General features: G+C 34.8%; 1 protein-coding gene across 1 annotated transcript in view; it reads right to left on the bottom strand.

Moving 5' to 3' along the window:
- Positions 1–17,946, bottom strand: part of CLPX (caseinolytic mitochondrial matrix peptidase chaperone subunit X) — a 41,396-nt gene that overhangs the window by 9,822 nt on the left and 13,628 nt on the right. Inside the window, exons 4-9 of the mRNA XM_039219392.1 lie at positions 10,924–11,078; positions 8,365–8,524; positions 6,912–6,953; positions 2,201–2,377; positions 1,659–1,823; positions 767–855 (exon numbers count right to left, since the gene is read on the bottom strand). Of these exons, the coding sequence (XP_039075323.1) occupies positions 767–855; positions 1,659–1,823; positions 2,201–2,377; positions 6,912–6,953; positions 8,365–8,524; positions 10,924–11,078 (788 nt within the window). The remainder of the gene's footprint in view (positions 1–766; positions 856–1,658; positions 1,824–2,200; positions 2,378–6,911; positions 6,954–8,364; positions 8,525–10,923; positions 11,079–17,946) is intronic.

Here is a 17,946-nt window from a genome sequence, read left to right as displayed (position 1 = left end):
CTGATACACTCGAAATAAACAGTCAACTTAAAAGGTTGCTTTTGATGGTAAAGATATAATTCTGATCTAAAGACAGAATTATGAATTTGTAAGATGGTAGACAACCATGGTGGGAACAGTCAATATTTGAAAATAGTTAATTTGTCTTTCATAGAAATTAAATTTCTTTTCTACTACTAGTATTAAACTTTGAGACTACCTATATTTTGGGATGCTTTTATAAAAAAATTATCTAGTACATTTCATAAGTGTGACCTCTCTGTCTTGGTCAAAACAAAAAGGAAACCAATTTTCCTTACTCTATAGTTTATGTCATAATTAGTTACCAATAAAAAGTCAAGTTGCAAATAGATCTTTAAGACTTCAGTTATAACTCTACATGGAATGAAACACTATTTTATCTATTTTACCCTACTGTCAAGTGAAAAGAGTAAGATTCATGTACATACTTCATTTATGTCTAGTTAGAACCAGAACTCTCAAGAGTCTTCTAGAAATGTTTAACTGGGCCTCTAAAGAATAAAACCAACAAAAATCAAAATTTTTTTCTATTCTTTAAAATAATTTTAATCTCCTAAGAAAGGCAATTTTGTACTTAAAATCACCAACAGCTTTCTGAACTACTTTAAAATGGTATGTGGAGTTAGGGGTGGAAGAAATAAACAAAACAGAATCTAATTGAATGCAAAACCAAACGTACAATATTTGGGAGGTTGATGTATTCCCTTCCTTTTAGTGGGCTTGAACAAAATATTCAACTGCTTACTTGCTGAACGCCTTCTCCACCTACATCCCGTAACTGATGAATGCCTGGCACACTGCCAATCTTATCTACTTCATCCAGAAAGACAATTCCTATAATTTAAGGAGGATTCTATTTATAATATGAAAGTGATATACACAAGATAACCTCAGTTTTAAGACTAAATAGCTAGAGAGCAAATATATACAAAGCCTAATTTTATAAAAATACATTGCTAGATCTCCCAATCATCATTGTGTAAATGTTTTACAATTTATTTTATAGAGCATCACTTGGGTAAGATAACAATTCTGACATTAGTTATCTACCTCACTATTGTTTTCAGGTTCTTTATTCTAGGAAGCTGAGATAAATATATAGTATGGAAGCAGGAGGTATATGTAGTGCTGGTAGTAGCATAATCTTTTTACTCTTTCCCACCCATATTCTTGTCTTAAAGGAATTTGGGCAAGAAGCTGTCAAGCTTTTTGAGTAAATAAGGAGAGATGATAGATGGGGAAAGGAGAAATGCAGCATCTAGGATATCCTGTAGGTCAACAGGCTAATCTGTTTCTAGATTCATCCTGCACTCTCCTGCCTTTGTCCTTGCCCCCTCTCTTAACCCACCCCAGGACTAGGAGTCTAGAGGGGACTCAACAGGAAAAATAATGATGGCATTAAGGATCAAATGGAATAGTAATCTGGCCTGTTTTCACCCTAGTAGCCATCTTATGACAATAAGGCAAAAGCAAAGTTTGTGGCCCTTAGTCAATATGCTAGAAAATGTTTAACACAGCTACTACCTTTATACAATTACAGAGTTTTATTCTTCGACTCAAAACAAGAATTATAGTATCTCTTAATGCTTCCCCAATAGTCTACATCTGGGAATAGATAAACTATACTAAAAACATACCTTGCTGTGCTTTTTCTACATTATAATTGGCATCTTGGAGCAATTTGGCAATCACAGATTCAATGTCTTCACCTACATATCCGGCCTGAGTCAAAGTTGTACAGTCACAGATAGCAAAAGGGACATCAAGGCATTTAGCTAGAGTTTGTGCCAGCAGAGTTTTACCTACAAATAGAAATAGCAACTAAAAGTTTACTAAAAATATGTTGATATATATAATTTCTCTACAAAAATGTAAAATGTATTAAATCTAAATAGTATATAATAAAAAATTACTTATACATCTCTTCTCTACTATTGTTTAGATTTAATGGTATGTTATTTTTATTATTCCTATTAAGATGTTAGGGATTAGCCTAAAGGGCATTGACAATTCCTCAAATTCAGCTTGAAGTCTACGCACAAATACTGATAACATACCCATAAGACTGGCCTTAGATTTCTTCTTAAGAGCCAGAATCCCCCAATCACAAGACACAGGTTATAGAATCATTTATATTCTATTTTTTTTTAATGAATAATTTTTTCAGGAAGTTATTTACCTGACCCAGTTGGTCCAAGCAGCAAAATATTACTCTTTTCAAGTTTTATGTCATCATGGGAAGAATCCAATACTTCACCTCCTCGTTTTTCCTGAGGTATTTGTTGATTTACCTGTTGTTGCATTGATGCTCCTAAAGCATTACCATGTGGACTGATTCCAGCAATCTGAAGCAATTCTGAAAGACGCCAAAGAAATTATTAGAGCTTCATTTGATTTTACTTGAAATGATGCCCATTATAAAACCCTAAATCTAAGACCAATCACATATTTAGAAAAACTTAATACTACCTAAATGTCTTACCTAAAAAGGAAGAAAACTTCAAATTCTCTAGCCACAAATGTACAACATACGGTTATTCAGGGAACCTTAAGTAAAATAAATGGATTCTTTTTACCCTCCTTATTTATGTAAATCCCTTTCACTTAAGGGAAGGCAATATAAGGGAAGGAGAACAGTGCTAGCAGCCGTAAAGCTTTGACTTTGGTCTTTCCGTTGTGTCTAAATAGCTCTGTGATCCTGGGCAAGTCATATAAACTTTGTGTTTCTGTTTCCTAACCTACAAAATGACAATAATACCTGTCCTATCAATTTCAAACACATGGTTGGAAGGTATGAGAATAAAATGCAATTCATTTGGAGGCACTTTAAAAGGCCAACAAATATATACAGATTTTTTCATTACAAATGAAGGACTGTAGAAAAATCAAGAAACACTCAACACAGTGAACACAGTAACAGAACCAAGAGTTAAACAGAGAAATAGGGAACCTGGGTTCCTGTCTTTTTCTATTGCTGTGTGGCTGTAGGACCATGGCAAATCACTTAATTTTCCTTACCTATTAAATGAAAACAACAAGACATATGACCTCTATAGTCTCTTTTACATCTAAAAAATGATTCTGTGAGTCTACTAGAGAAACCAAATATAGTAAGACTCACTATCCCTGGTTCTATCTGAATTTTGATTTTATAGGATCTCAAATGGATCTTTCTAGTCTCTTTATTGGAGACACAATGCTTAACTAAATGGGAATGATATTGCTGGTGAACTATCAGTTTATCAACTGGGTGCCTAAAAACAAAACAACTTTGTTCTTACTCTCTTGGCTGAAGGAAAGAATTCCAATAGTCTTTTCAGTTATCCAGATTTGTAAATATCCATATTGCTCCTCATCATCAGCATTTGAGGGATCTGTGCTCATATCCTACTTGTTTATATTTTCTGGATTTGTTTTTAGGTTGCTTCTAATAAATGGATTAAGAATATCAGTACTTTCCAATGCATTGTTATTTTAATCAAACCAATAGATAGATGTTCAGCAGATATAACTATTATTATGGTCCTGTCCTATTCCATCTGGCTGGCACTTTCAAATTATCTTAGGGTCACACTTAAAAGTAAATGGTTATTTTGGGGCACCTGGGTGGCTCAGTCAGTTAAGCATCTGACTTTGCCTCAGGTCATGATCTCACAGTTCATGAGTTTGAGCCCCACACTGGACTCTGTCAGCACAGGCAGATTGCTTGAGATCCTTGGTCTCCCTCTCTCTTTGCCCCTTCCCCACTCATGCTAGCCTTCTCTCAAAAATAACTAAACATTTAAAAAAAAGTAAACACTTATTCTGATCATCAAAAATAGGCATTCAAGGAGCACCTGGGTGGCTCAGTCAGTTACGCATCTGATTCTTGATTTCAGCTCAAGTCATGACATCATGGTTCTTGAGTTCAAGTCCTGAACCTGGCTGTGCACTAACAGCATGGAGCCTGCTTGGGATTCTGTCTCCTTCTTTCTCTGCCCTGCCCCATTTGCTCTCTGTGTCTTTCTCAAAATAAATAAAGTTTAAAAAAATAAACATTTTAATTTAAATTGTGCTACATTTGATGGTTAATTATTAGTGAATAATTCATAATGCTGTGCCTCGTTATAATCCATATCAAGAAAAAATTGCTATCTCCTACATGAGTTTAGTTACTTAACTAGTTGTCCCCATTAAAAGAAAATGTCTTTTTTTTAAGTTTTTAAACATTTATTCATTTTTGAGAGATAGAGACAGAATGTGAATTGGAGGACGGGCAGAGAGAGGGAGACACAGAATCCAAAGCATTCTCCAGACTCTGAGCTCTCAGCACAGAGCCTGACATGGGGCTCAAGCTCCAGACAGTGAGATCATGACCTGAGCTAAATAAAGTAGGACACCCAACCTACTGAGCCACCTAGGCACTCCGAAAATTTCTTTTTTTATTTCAGCAAAATTTAGTTAGGAATTGTGACAATATAGGAAGAGGCTTTTGCTCAAGTGCAGTTGGCCCAATAGGGGAAAAATTATTTAGGTGAATAATTTGAATAAAATTGCAAGTAGAATATTAACTGCAGTAGAGTCACAGAATAAATGTATTTTTTAAGTTTAAAAAAATTATTTATTTTGAGAGAGACAGGGACAGTGGGAGCAGAAGAGGGGCAGAGAGAGAGGGAAAGAGAGAGAATCCCAAGCAGGTTATGCACGGTCAGTGTGCATTGCCTGATGTGGGGCTCGAACCCACGAAACTGTGAAATCATGACCTGAGCTGAAATCAAGTCACCCAGACACTCCAGGATAAATGTATTTAACTTATACAATAATTAAATTTAAAAGAGAGGAATAATTTAAACAGTACGTGATGTTTGTCATTCCATTTCATGAAATTATGCTCCAGAGTAAACTTGAAATAACTCTCCTTTCCTTTCATTTAGTCTGTTTCTGCATCTCTCTCAATGCATGAGCAGCTCTCTACAATGAGTGAGTAGACTAGTGTATGGTTTGTTGCATGGAGTTCATCAGCCATGTGGCCTGGACAAATTCCTTAAAATTTCTGCACTTCAGTTTTCTTATCTTAAAATGGGGGTGAAAATAATAGTTTCTGTCTCATAGGTTTTAGGAAGATTTAATCAGTTAAAATATGTAAAACACTTAGAAATGTGTCTGGCAGAGTTTTATAAGTGTCATAAAAGAATTTGCTATCAGTTTTGCTATTTTCCTAGTGTTTAAGTTACTTGTATAATATAGTCCTTAGTGCAATCCAACTGTTTCATCTGGTGCTCTACTTAAGAAAAACAATATTCCAATGATGGAAAAAAAAAATCCAAAAGTCTTATTGATAGTAAATATGACATGTGATTGCCAAAAGAAACTCTAAAGAATATTTTGATTATGTATCATTTTAGGTCTAATGCCCTAACTTTAGAATCTAAAACCCCACACAGGACAAATGAAAACTTTACATGAAAATAAATTCTATGTAAGCTTTCAAAATAGTACTTTCCAAGTACTATTTCCAAGACTATAATCCAAGTCACTATAATTACAAATTCTTTTACCTAAGTTCTTAGTGTTACTTGTTAACATTTAAATTTCATTAAATCACTACACATACTTTTTCAACATATTCATTATAGACTTTTCTTTACTAATTCATACTAGCTTTACTAGTTATCTGTCCAAATTTATGAATATAGTGCTGAAAGCATATTTGATTATATTTTGGGTTTAGAAAATATAAATTATACATAGGCTTAAAGTTTATTATTTAGACCTTACATTCTTATATATAATCTAATTCTACTACATTGTGTTTAATCTTACCATGCATGATATACTTGTTATTTCCATACAATTTAAAAATAACTAGAAATAGTACAATTTTATTACACCCAAGAGATCTCATGCTTGAGTTGGTAAACTAGTTATATTCTTATGGCCTATCCAGTATATATAATATACTTCAAAAAGTAGATACATAATATACCTTGATTCAAAGGCAAATATAAAAGTAACAAACTTATAGGTAAAATGTGTTCATAGTGGCTTATCCATTACTTTATTTTGTTATTTTAATTACTGAAACAAAATGCAATGTGAATTTTTAAAAAATTTATTCACTTAAGCAATCTCTCCATACAATATGGGGCTTGAACTCATGGCCTGAGACCAAGAATCGCATGCTCTTCCATCTGAGCCAGTCAAGCACCTCTCTTTTTATGAACCTTTACCATCCACGCAGCACTACATACCCACATTAAAAAAAAAAAAAAAAAGAGTGCAAAACAAGAGAATGGCCACTATCCTTAGAATATCAGGTCCTTCCAAACCTTCCATGAGACCATCTGATGCTTATAGGGACAATCCAGGGCTGAAAACACTGAGTTGCGGCTTACTCGGAATTTGCAAGGCTATATACCAAGTTGCAGAAACATCAAAAAATAAAGTGTGGTTTCTAGCAAAGGGAAGCTGGAGGATAATCTGCCTCCTCCCAAATTTCTGTCACACATAAGCAGGCCAACTCTACTTGTATGGGGGGAAAAGATATAAAATAGCAAGCTATAGATTTTAAAATACAACTCCTGTTAATATGCATATAGGTATATATTTATAGAGAAAAAATACAATATTTTTTATTCTCTACATTATGCTTTAAAAAATATCACAAAAGATAAAAATCAAATATCTGAAGTAACCTAACATATTTAAACTACACAAATTAGCTATGAGAAACTGTTTCAAAGTTATATATATTATGTATGATAAACATGTTTAGATAACATACAATCTCTCTTTCTTGGCAATACACAAGCTAATACATATCTACCATTACTACTGCTGATATCCTTCACTGCGGTAAATCTCAAAAGGAAGAATGATTACAGAAGAGGACCTGAGGAAAGGTCACTTACTTGTAAATCTGTACTCATCCTCCCGTCTTCTTATTTCTAACTCTATAGAAAGAGGATAAGATGACAACATGAAAATTATATTTGTTTAGTCTGTAGGAACAAATGAGGGCTATTTCCTTCTTCCAAATATAAAGAATGTGTTCATTAATGTTTTATAGCTTTTCACCTTATGAAAAAATCTAAATGTTACATCCTGTCTATATTAAAAACATTAAAAACCCAAACATATTAATGATGGCTGTACAGTTGCTAACATCCACATTTGTCAAATACTAAGTTGGTACTTAAGAAAAGAGAAGTAGTAATTAAAATCTTCAACAAAAGTTTAAACCTCTCATACCATAATTACCATATAACCATTTGTTTTCCTTGTACCTAGAACAGCTTAACTATTGATTTGCTACTGAAAGAAACCGAAAAAATCATTTTGCCTCGGAAAAATCTTCATGACTAGACAGTGCTATATGACTTTATAAAAATGAAGGTTCCAGGTCTTCCATTAGTTACTATGACTTATAATTTCTAAAAATAAAGTAACTGATACTACCACATAACTATTTTATTTACAGTAAGTTCAACAAGTGAACAAGTTATTGTCACTGAGCCAATAAGTTATGTATTTAATAGCTACCAAAAGTAATCAAAATATATTATAGTTTTTTAAATATAAGTATGTAGTAGAACTCTCTCAAATTGTAAAATGATGACTAAAAGAATTAAAACGGTAGACTATAGGCCTAAGTAAGAAATCAGGGCTCCTTGGCCAATTAAAAACAAAAAAAACTTTAAAAATTTGCATTTTACTCTATTCATAGTTTTTAAAACAAGATCAGCCTATTAATATAACACATTATTGTCTACAGTAAATCGAGATTATATAGTCTATCAGTATATTAGAATCTATCATTAATAGGAATTATACAAATTTTTCCTTAACCTTACATATACATATAGGCATCTGGGGCCTAAATAGGAAAGAATGCTGGATATGTTGTGTGACAGTTATCATCTATCTTCATACGTCTTTGACCGAGGCACATGATCTGGTCCTAGGGAATCAGTTGTGGTGAAGTCTATAATTCAAAGATTATGTCTCAGTCTCTACTCCAGTGACTTTTCAAACATTTTTCACTGAGACCCTTGATAAGAAATACATTTCACTCTGTGACTCAGAACCCATGCGCATATAACCAGAAACAACAGTTTTATGAAAAAATATGTAACTACAAGTTAATGTACTCTGGTATTTTCTATTCACACCTATTAACTTTTCTTAAAAAATGCTGTTGGCAACCTAACAAAATGATTTCACGATCCACTAATGGGAACAGGCCTGTACTTCGAAAAATGCTGTACTACACTAAAAGCATTCTAGAACAAAAGCAACGGGTTGCAAATAAAGATTACTTCTAAGCATGTAATCTCTATTTTGGTCAGTTATCAAAACACTAACCTCTAGGTGTCAATGATGTCTGCTTCTCAACCTCTGCTTGCTGTCTCAGAGTAGCTGGGATATTGTTATATATTCTCTTATAATGATTGTACACAGCAACCGAAAGCACCTTCTTAGCAAATGATTGGCCAACAACATACTTGTCGAGGTAGTTATAAATCTGAAAAATGATTGGTTATGAATAATTTATTACTATGAATTATCATAAAAAAACATACATGTTAAGAAGTTATACACTAAGCATATTTGCTCACAGTTTTAAATTTGAACAAAGGCCCAATAAAAACAAAATGCCAAGGGTATGACACTTATGAGGCAATGATTCAGAAGCCCCAAACCTATGTGGACAAAAACACAATTCATTTGTTCTTTAGCTTAACAAAGTACCACTGTATTCATATAATGCTCTGCTGGTTTCTGTTCTATAAATAATGCCATTAATCCTAATTTTTAAAAGTTAATTATTAAAGTCACTTAGAATACCTACATATGCCACCATGGGTTTAAAGATATCATCATTAATGTAAATCTTAAAAATAAATCCTTTTTTATTATCATTATTTATTTTGAAAGAGAAAGAGTGTGTGTGAGCAGGGGAGGGGCAGAGAGAGAGGGAGAGAGAGAATCCCAAGCAGGATCCACACTATCAGCACAGAGCCCAAGGTGGAGCTCAATCCCATGAACCCATGAGATCATGATCTGAGCCAAAATCAAGAGCCAGACGCTTAACCGGCTGAGCCACTCAGGTGCCCCAAAATAAACCCTTTCTATACCTCTCAATCACATGAGTAACATTCTTCAGAAATATATTATAAAACTACTCTCTTAAAAAATAGCCATTATATAATCAAAGCCATTACCCACATCTATATGTTTGAATACTCACAAACAAATATTTAGGTTTTTCTCAGACATTAACTTTAAAGCTACTCATGTATCTAAACAGTAATCTAAAAAACGTTATTCTTAGAAACTAAAGCTCTGTTTGATACTTGGATATTGCTAACAGCATGGAACCTGGAGTAAATTCCTTCAGCTTTTAGTAAATAGAAATTAACTGTTAGCGTGCCTGGTTGGCTCAGTTGGTTAAGTGTCCAACTTCTGCTCAGGTCATGATCTCATGTTCATGAGTTCAAGCCCCGCATCAGCCTCTTTGCTGTCAGCATGGAGCCCACTTCAGATCCTCAGTCTCCCTTTGCCCTTCCTCTGCTTGCTCTTTCTCTCAAAAAATAAACTTAAAAGAAAATTAAAAAAAAATTAACTGTTAATATTCACTAACTCCTGAAAATAGTTAAATTACCTATTTTCTAGAACTTTAACTCTGATGTCTAAAGTCTAGACAACCTAGTGGAGTATATAAAGGTTAATAGCTATATTTACCATTACACTATTTTTGCATGATAAATTCTTTAGTTGTTGACCATATGCTTTTTATTATGGCTTTTTAAAATCTTGATTTCTGGGCCTCCTGGGTGGTTCAGTCGGTTAAGCATCTGACTCTTGGTTTCAGCTCAGGTCATGATCTTGCTGTTCAAGAGTTCAAGCCCCATGCTGCACTGTTAGCACAGAGCCTGCTTGGGATTCTCTTTCCCACTCTCTGCTCTTCCCTGTCTCTCTTTCTCTCTCTCAAAATAAATAAACTTAAAAAAAATCTTCTAGATTCCTCAAAAATTATATCCATGAATTACTAAATCTACCATAGCACAATAGAGATAAATGCACTGGTGTCGTAACACAGCAAAAGAAAGCTACACTGAATCAGGGGATGAGAAATAATCTAAGTGTGCACACATTTGAGACATGCAGAACAGAGGGCACAAAGCCCCAGGGCAGGGCTCCCTGTCCTCAGAACGAACAGACCAAGTACCCAATGGAGCTGGTAATATACTCTGCCATGTTTCATATGGCCAGATCACAATCTGTCTGAGACTCCTGGAAGAAGCCCACATCGCAAAAGCCAGAGTGCTATACAGGACAGCCCTGACACACTGACTAAAAAAATTACTTGCTTCCATTGTAAGACAGAGGCTGTTTTACCATAAAATAGACTAATTTATGAGGAGAAGAAATTGCAGGCTGGTGTTATTAAGGGACCCAAAGTAAAAAAAAATAAGAAAGCTATTGCTGCTCAATTTTATGGATATTATGTTTTATTTTTTTAAGTAGGCTTCATGCCCAGTGCCAAGCCCAATGCAGAGCTTGAACTCATGATCCTGGCTCAAGACTCAAGCTGAGATCTAGAGTTGGACACTTAATCAACTGAGCCATCCAGGCACCCCTGGGTATCATTTTAGATTTAGTATGAACACCATTTTAACAATCATCCAACGATATTTCATTGCTACTGAATGCAGTAATCATGACATGGGAAAATAGCAATGGGACTCCATACCTAAATTCAAGTACAAAATATCAATAAGAATTTAGCCAGATATAGTCTATATTAAGAACTTAATACTTGTTTAGATACTAGTACTAAGATCCAATGTAAACTGGGAGAGGAGAGCAATGAAATGTTTTCAAGACCAAGTGCTCATAGGACTGAACTAAGACCTATACCTTTTTGGGGGGAGGAGGTGGTTTCTGTTGGAATGCCAATTTTACAGCTTCTGCTGCTGATTCAGGTTCTTTAACTATGCTTTTCTTTGAGTCTGCTTCAGATAGCACAACAAAAAAATGATGACATTTTTCACACTTCACAAAACGGGTAGATGCTGTAAAAGGAAAGAAAGGTCAGCAGAGAAAAATAAATAATTCAAGTAGCATTTAACCTTAAAGACTCACTATAAATAAAAGCTATGTACTTGACAAAAAGTAGGTTTGCAGTTCACTCCACTAGCCACAACAACCTAATTAGTTTACATCTAAGATAGATGTAAATGAGTTCAGTAAACCACATTTTGTTCATTTCCACTAGGTTCTTTCATTTTGTGATATACTTCATTCAGAGAAAAGACTGGTTAACTTTCTTCAACTTCCCATTCATTAAATTTGATTTTAAAAACAACCACTATAAAAATATTAATCACTTCTTTTATTGAAATACTTGAATGAAAAAACTGTGGGAAAAAAAGCCCAGGTAAATTATTCTATTTTTCTAACATTTTCTTAGGAAAAATTTCAAATATACAAGAGGTTAAAAGAGAGAAATCAGGGTGTTTGGGTGGCTCAGTCAGCTAAGTGTCTGACTTCGGCTCAAGTCATGGTCAAGTTCATGATCAAGCCCCATGTCGGGCTCTGTGCTGACAGCTCAGAGCCTGGAGCCTGCTTTGGATTCTGTCTCCCTCTCTCTCTTTGCCCACCCCCTTGTGCGCTCTCTCATAAATAAAAATTAAAAAAAAAAAAAAAAAGAAATCAATTTCAATCCCACGGAAAAAGTATATTCTTTAGGTTTTTTTAAACCTATGAGCATTTTTAAAACCGTGATTTGGTAAATATATAAAATTATTTTATGCCTTCCTTATTTTCATCTTTAAGGACTCCACTAATTCCTATTTCTTTGACTTAAAAACTACTAAGAAACTAACCAAAATAACATTCTCACTCATATTGACTTACAGATATCATACAACTTTTGAAAACACCACAAGAACAATTAAAAGTGAGGGTTAAAGAGTTGTCTCAATTCCAATGCATCAGCTATAGAATAACCTGTGTTAAACCAAAGTGGATTTCTTTTTTTTCTCTCTCCTTTTAAAACATAGCTATAGGATATAGGTATATGGACATATACTCTAATCATCTCTAACCCTACCCCTACTAATGGTAACCAGGTACACTGGAAAGCAGCACAGAAGAGACTCTCACCCAGATTACCAACAGATACTGAACAAAAGCTACACAGGAATTAGTTTTATGTTGGTAGGTCTGGGTAATAACATTTTTGTGTTAACCTTTGTTAATCTAACTAGAAAAACTACAAAGAAGAATATTTAAAACTATGAGAATCTCTCTTATGAGAATATTATAACTATCTATTCATAGATTACAAGAAAAACTGTACTGGTAAGCACACATAAATCTTCACAAAATACTCTAAATCTTAAAAAATAGACAATTCCACATTTCAAAAATAAATCTATTCATTCAATCAATGTAATGCTTATGTGTCTATTCTTAAACACAAGGCCAATCAAAAAAAATACATCTGGATAAACTCTAGCAGCAAATTTTAAACTAGTAAAGAGATCATCCATGTTTTCTATGTATTAATCACCTATAAATGCTTACCTAAAGAAAAAGACCAAACTATTCCAAGTACCTTTGATTTACACAAGCCCCAATACATTATCACCATTCCCCACCAATGGGAAAGATAGTCAATGCCTTTATTTTAAAATGAAGCTTCATCTTACAATTGTTACTAATGGTAAACAGGGCATCAGGATTAAAGGGCAGAGAATCCTCTGATCTAGTTCAGGCTGTGTGACAGGAAAATCTGGCCTGAGAACGTAAGAACAAAATATTTCTCTAAAGAAATTAGGTTGAAGGGAAAGAGACTAAACACCAACAAATCGCATTCTTCTTTGCTTACTAAAGAAGAGTTATTTACATTCTACTTGAATATCACAGTATCAATTTGACAGTGGAACATATTCAATGTATATCCAAGTTCAATTTTACTTATTAAAATGCTATTTCAGGAAAAAAAATACAAGCACTGCAATGCTTATTTTTTACTCATACAGAAAAGTGGCAAAATCTAATTTTGTTGAACTATCGGGGGATAAATAAGCTACTTTCCTTTATTTTTTTTTTTAATATTTTTATTTATTTCTAGGAGAGAGAGAGAGAGACAGCGTGAGCAGGGGAGGGTCAGAGAGGGAGGGAGATACAGACTCTGAAACAGGCTCCAGGCTCTGAGCTGGCAGTCAGCACAGAGCCTGACGCGGGGCTCGAACCCACGAACCGCGAGATCATGACCTAAGCGAAAGTCGGACGCTTAACCGACTAAGCCACCCAGGCGCCCCTAAGCTACTTTCCTTTAAATGATTACTACAAGTATACTATATTCTTTTATATACAGAATACTAATCCCAGTATACATGCCTATACAACATGCCTATAGACTACCTCAGTAAAAACTCTCTTATATTTGAGCCTAAGTGTCCATCAACAGATGAATGGATCAAGAAGATGTGGTTTATCTATACCATGGAATACTACATGGCAATGAGAAACAATGAAATCTGGCCATGTGTAGCAACATGGATGGACCTTGAGGGTGTTATGCTGAGCGAAATAAGTCAGGCAGAGAAGGACAAATATCATATGTTTGCACGTATAGGAGGATTAGGAGGAACTTGACGGAGGAACAAGGGGGAGAAGAAGGGGGGAAATGGTGGGGGAAAGGGAGAGAGGCAAACCATGAGAGACTCTTGAATGCTGACAAAAACTGAGGACTGATGGATGTTGGGGGGGAGGCGGGATGGGCATGGAGGAGGACACTTGTGGGGATGAGCACTGAGTGTTATGTGGAAACTAATTTGACAATAAACTATTTGTTAAAAAAAAAAAAAAACTCTCTTATATTTGTTTAAATGAAAGTTCTTTATGATTTCAAACAAGTTTCAGGGCCCAACATTAAATCTCCAAACCAAACAGAAAAGTTTAATTCCTACTGTACTAAGACATGTAAGTAGTAAGCCTTCAAAAAGTATTATATACATAAAAATAAAAACAACTAAAGGTTCTACCATAAATAAAAGTGGGGAGACTATTCATGTTTGACAAGTTATTAAACAGGGAAAAGAAAATCGAAGAACAGTATACATTAGTCCTTGTAATAAAAAATTTCTTAAGATATTATTCTTATTTCAATTTCTGATGAGTTTCTATGCATTCATAATGCTATCTACAAAAATGGTATTTTATTTCCACAAAGTCAAACAAGAATGATGCCACAGTAAAAGAACATAAAAATCACTATAAATATACTTGTGAGGTGGAATATATACAGAAAGGTCCATAAACTAATAGTTCTTACACTTTGGGAAAAAATGACAATAAAAGTTATATGAAATTCAAATTTCAGTGTCTTTATACAAAGTTTTATAGCAACACAGTGATCCTCATTCGTTTACATTGTCTCTGATTGCTGTCTCACCATAACAGTACAGAAGAGCTGCAACACTGACTACAGGGCCCACAAAGCCTAAAATATTTACTATTTGGCCTTTCATAATAAAAGCTTGTTGACTCCTGCTATTCGGTATTTAAAAGGAAAGAACTACCCATAGAATGAAAGAATATATTTGCAAATCATACATGTGGACAAAGGTCTAGTATTCAGAATATATAAAGAACTCTTTATAGCTCAACAACAAAAAAGAAAACCCAAATTAAAAATGGACAAAGGATTTAAATAGTCTTTTCTACAAGAAGATACATAAATGGCCAATCAGCCCATGAAAAAAATGCTTAATGTTTTTAGTTATCAGAGAAATGTAAATCGACACCAAAATGAGATGCCCTTCACATCTCTATGGTGGTTACAATAAAAAGGCAGAGAAGTGTTAAAGAACATGTTGAGAAATTAGAACACTTATACATTGCTAGTCAGGTTGTCAAACGGACAGCCTCTGTGGTAAAGTTTGGTAGTTTCTTAAAAAACTAAACACAGAGTTACCATTTCACTCAGCATTCTATTTCTAAGCATATACCCAAGAAAAGTAAAAACATGTACAGACAAAAACTAGTACACAAATGTTCACAGTAGCATTATTTATAGTAATCAACAAGCATAAACAACTCAAATGTCCTTCAATGATGAGTGGATAAACAAGGAATACTATCTATCAGCCATAAAAGCAATGAAAAACTGGTAATAGAACACAGATAAACCTTGAAAACATCAGAAAGATGAAGATGAAAGAAGACATAAAATGTCACATACTGTATAATTCTATTTATATGAAATACCTGGGATAGACAAATCCATAAAGACAGCAAATGGGTTTATGGTTGCAAGGGAGGGGAGAGAAAGGAGTAGAAAGTGACTACTTAAGGGGGACGTTGCTTTTCTTTGGGGTGACAAAAATGTTCTGGATTTAGACAGTGGTGATGGCTATAACACTTGATGAATATACCAAAACCCCTGAAATGTACACCTTAAAACGAAAGGACTAGACCTGTATGTATTAGCATACACCTCTCTCAAAAAATTGCTGAGGTGAAAAAAAAAATTTGTAAATACATGAACAATTTGATACCTTTTATGCTTTTTAAAAGTTATATGTTCGGTGAAAATATATTACAGAAATATATCTTATAACTTTTACCTACAAAGTTCTACCTTTTTTATAAAGGAGAATATACACACACATTCCTCAGGTAATTAAAAATAATTAAAAATGACCAAAAAAGTGGACAATTATCTAAACAGGCCATTCACCAAAGAACTACAAGTGATCAAAAAGCACATAAAAAGATGTTTATGAACGAATAACTAAATAAATGCAGTTTCAAACAAAATGTATAGCCCAAGATTCAACAAAACTCTCCAATTTTCAGCGAGTAGACACAGAAGATCCTCAGCATCCAAAAGAGATGCATCCTGAAGAGACATGTACTATGGATGAGCAAAACCAAGAGAGGAGGGCATCATCTCAGTGTGAGGGGCCTATCACTCCTATGCAGTAAAGCTCCAGAGGACAAGATAGTGTTATGTTCATCTCTGTTTATTTTCTGAGCCTGGCAGTATCAGTCTCAACAGATATTTGCTTACTAAATTATTTATAAGTATCTGCTCTTCTTTTACTCTTTTCTTCCCTATTCTCTATTCCCACATCCCTCTCCCCAGTTAGAATTCCCAAAAGGAAACCACCTCAACTCTACTTGATTAAACAACATTAGAAATATTGTTTTCCACACTTGGTCTCATTGTTAAACATACATATTCTAGGATACCGCCCAACATCTACAGAATCTTATCTCCAGGGAAGGAGAGAATCTATATGTTTTAAAACCACCCGGGGTGCCTGGGTGGCTCAGTGCCCAGCTGGCTCAGTTAAGCTAAGCATCCGACGGGGTGCCTGGGTGGCACAGTTGGTTAAGCATCCAACTTCAGCTCAGATCATGATCTCATTTTGTGGGTTTGAGCCCCGTGTCGGGCTTTGTGCTGACAGCTCTGAGCCTGGGGCCTGCTTCAGATTCTGTGTGTCATTCTCTCTCTGACTCACCCCTACTTGTGTTCTGTCTCTGTCTCTGAAAAATAAGTAAATGAAAAAGAAGTTATCCTACCTTAAAAAAAAAAAAAAAAAGAAAAAAAAGCTAAACATCAGACTCTTCATTTCGACTCCAATCATGATCTCAGGTTTGTGAGATTAAACTCCACATTGGATCCTGAAAGCAAAGAGCTTGCTTAGGATTCTCTCTCTCTCTCTCTCTCTCTCTCTCAAAAAAAAAACAAAACAAAAAACAAAAAAAACAAAAAAAACTCCACAACCAACCACCCTCAATGATTAACACAACCCGGCAAGTTTTAGTATATGTGCTGCCGAAGCAAGCACTCAACCTGGCAAGTTTTGAAAACCCTATGTAAAAGAAATAAATTTCATCTCAACAGGGGCTAGTTTATTCCTAGAGAATTCCAGCTGGTAAAAATGTATGGAATAGGAACTTCTGAATAGTAAATCTTCACTGCTCTGTGACCATGGATGAGTTACTTAAACTTGTTATAAATCTTAGCTTCACTTATGAAAATAAGGCTATGCTCTCTCCTCACAAAAATAAGATTATGAGAACGAAATTATATATACTGGCATTTATTAAATATTAGTTTCTTTCCTTTTCTACTCTGAGGAATTATTCTCCAAGTCTACAAAGATTGAAATCTTTCTCCGGAAAAAGAAAAATCTTGATTAAAACATATGTTAATAGGACACTGCTATTATGAATTGAGCAATTCTCAGGGCTTTTGGAGTTTTATTACTTCACACCAGATTTGTTAACAGCAAATGTTATTTAGAAGTTTTATCATCTAGTTCTACCACTTTCATTTTAATTTTTTTTAATGTTTTATTTATTTCTGAGAAAGAGAGAGAGACAGCGTGAGCAGGGGAGGGCCAGAGAGAGAGGGAGACACAGAATCTGAAATAGGCTCCAGGCTCTGAGCTAGCTGTCAGCACACAGCCTGACATGGGGTTTGAACCCACAAACTGTAAGATCACAACTTGAGCCGAAGTCGGATGCTTAACCAACTGAGCCACCCAGGTGCCCCAACAACTTTCATTTTATATCACAACCAAATTAGTATTCATTTAGACTGATTCTTTGATTTCTCTCTTTTTTTAATGTTTTATTTATTTTTGAGAGAGAGATAGAGATAGCATGAGCAGGGGAGGGTCTGAGAGAGAGGGAGACACGGAATCTGAAGCAGGCTCCAGGCTCTGAGCTAGTTGTCAGCACAGAGCCCGATACGGGGCTCAAACCCACGAACCGTGAGATCATGACCTGAGCCGAAGTCGGCCGCTTAACCGACTGAGCCACCCAGGCGCCCCCTCTTTGATCTCTTATGAGGTAAAACCATAGAAACATTCCATCTATTGAATGGAAGGACTTTAAAAGTCTTTCCAAAAATTG

This window comes from Hyaena hyaena, unplaced genomic scaffold (genome assembly GCF_003009895.1).
Source record: "Hyaena hyaena isolate Hyena2069 unplaced genomic scaffold, ASM300989v1 scaffold_15, whole genome shotgun sequence".
Classification (NCBI taxonomy): domain Eukaryota; kingdom Metazoa; phylum Chordata; class Mammalia; order Carnivora; family Hyaenidae; genus Hyaena; species Hyaena hyaena.
Note: the sequence above shows the minus strand (reverse complement) of the source record. Positions and strands in the feature narration are given on the sequence as shown.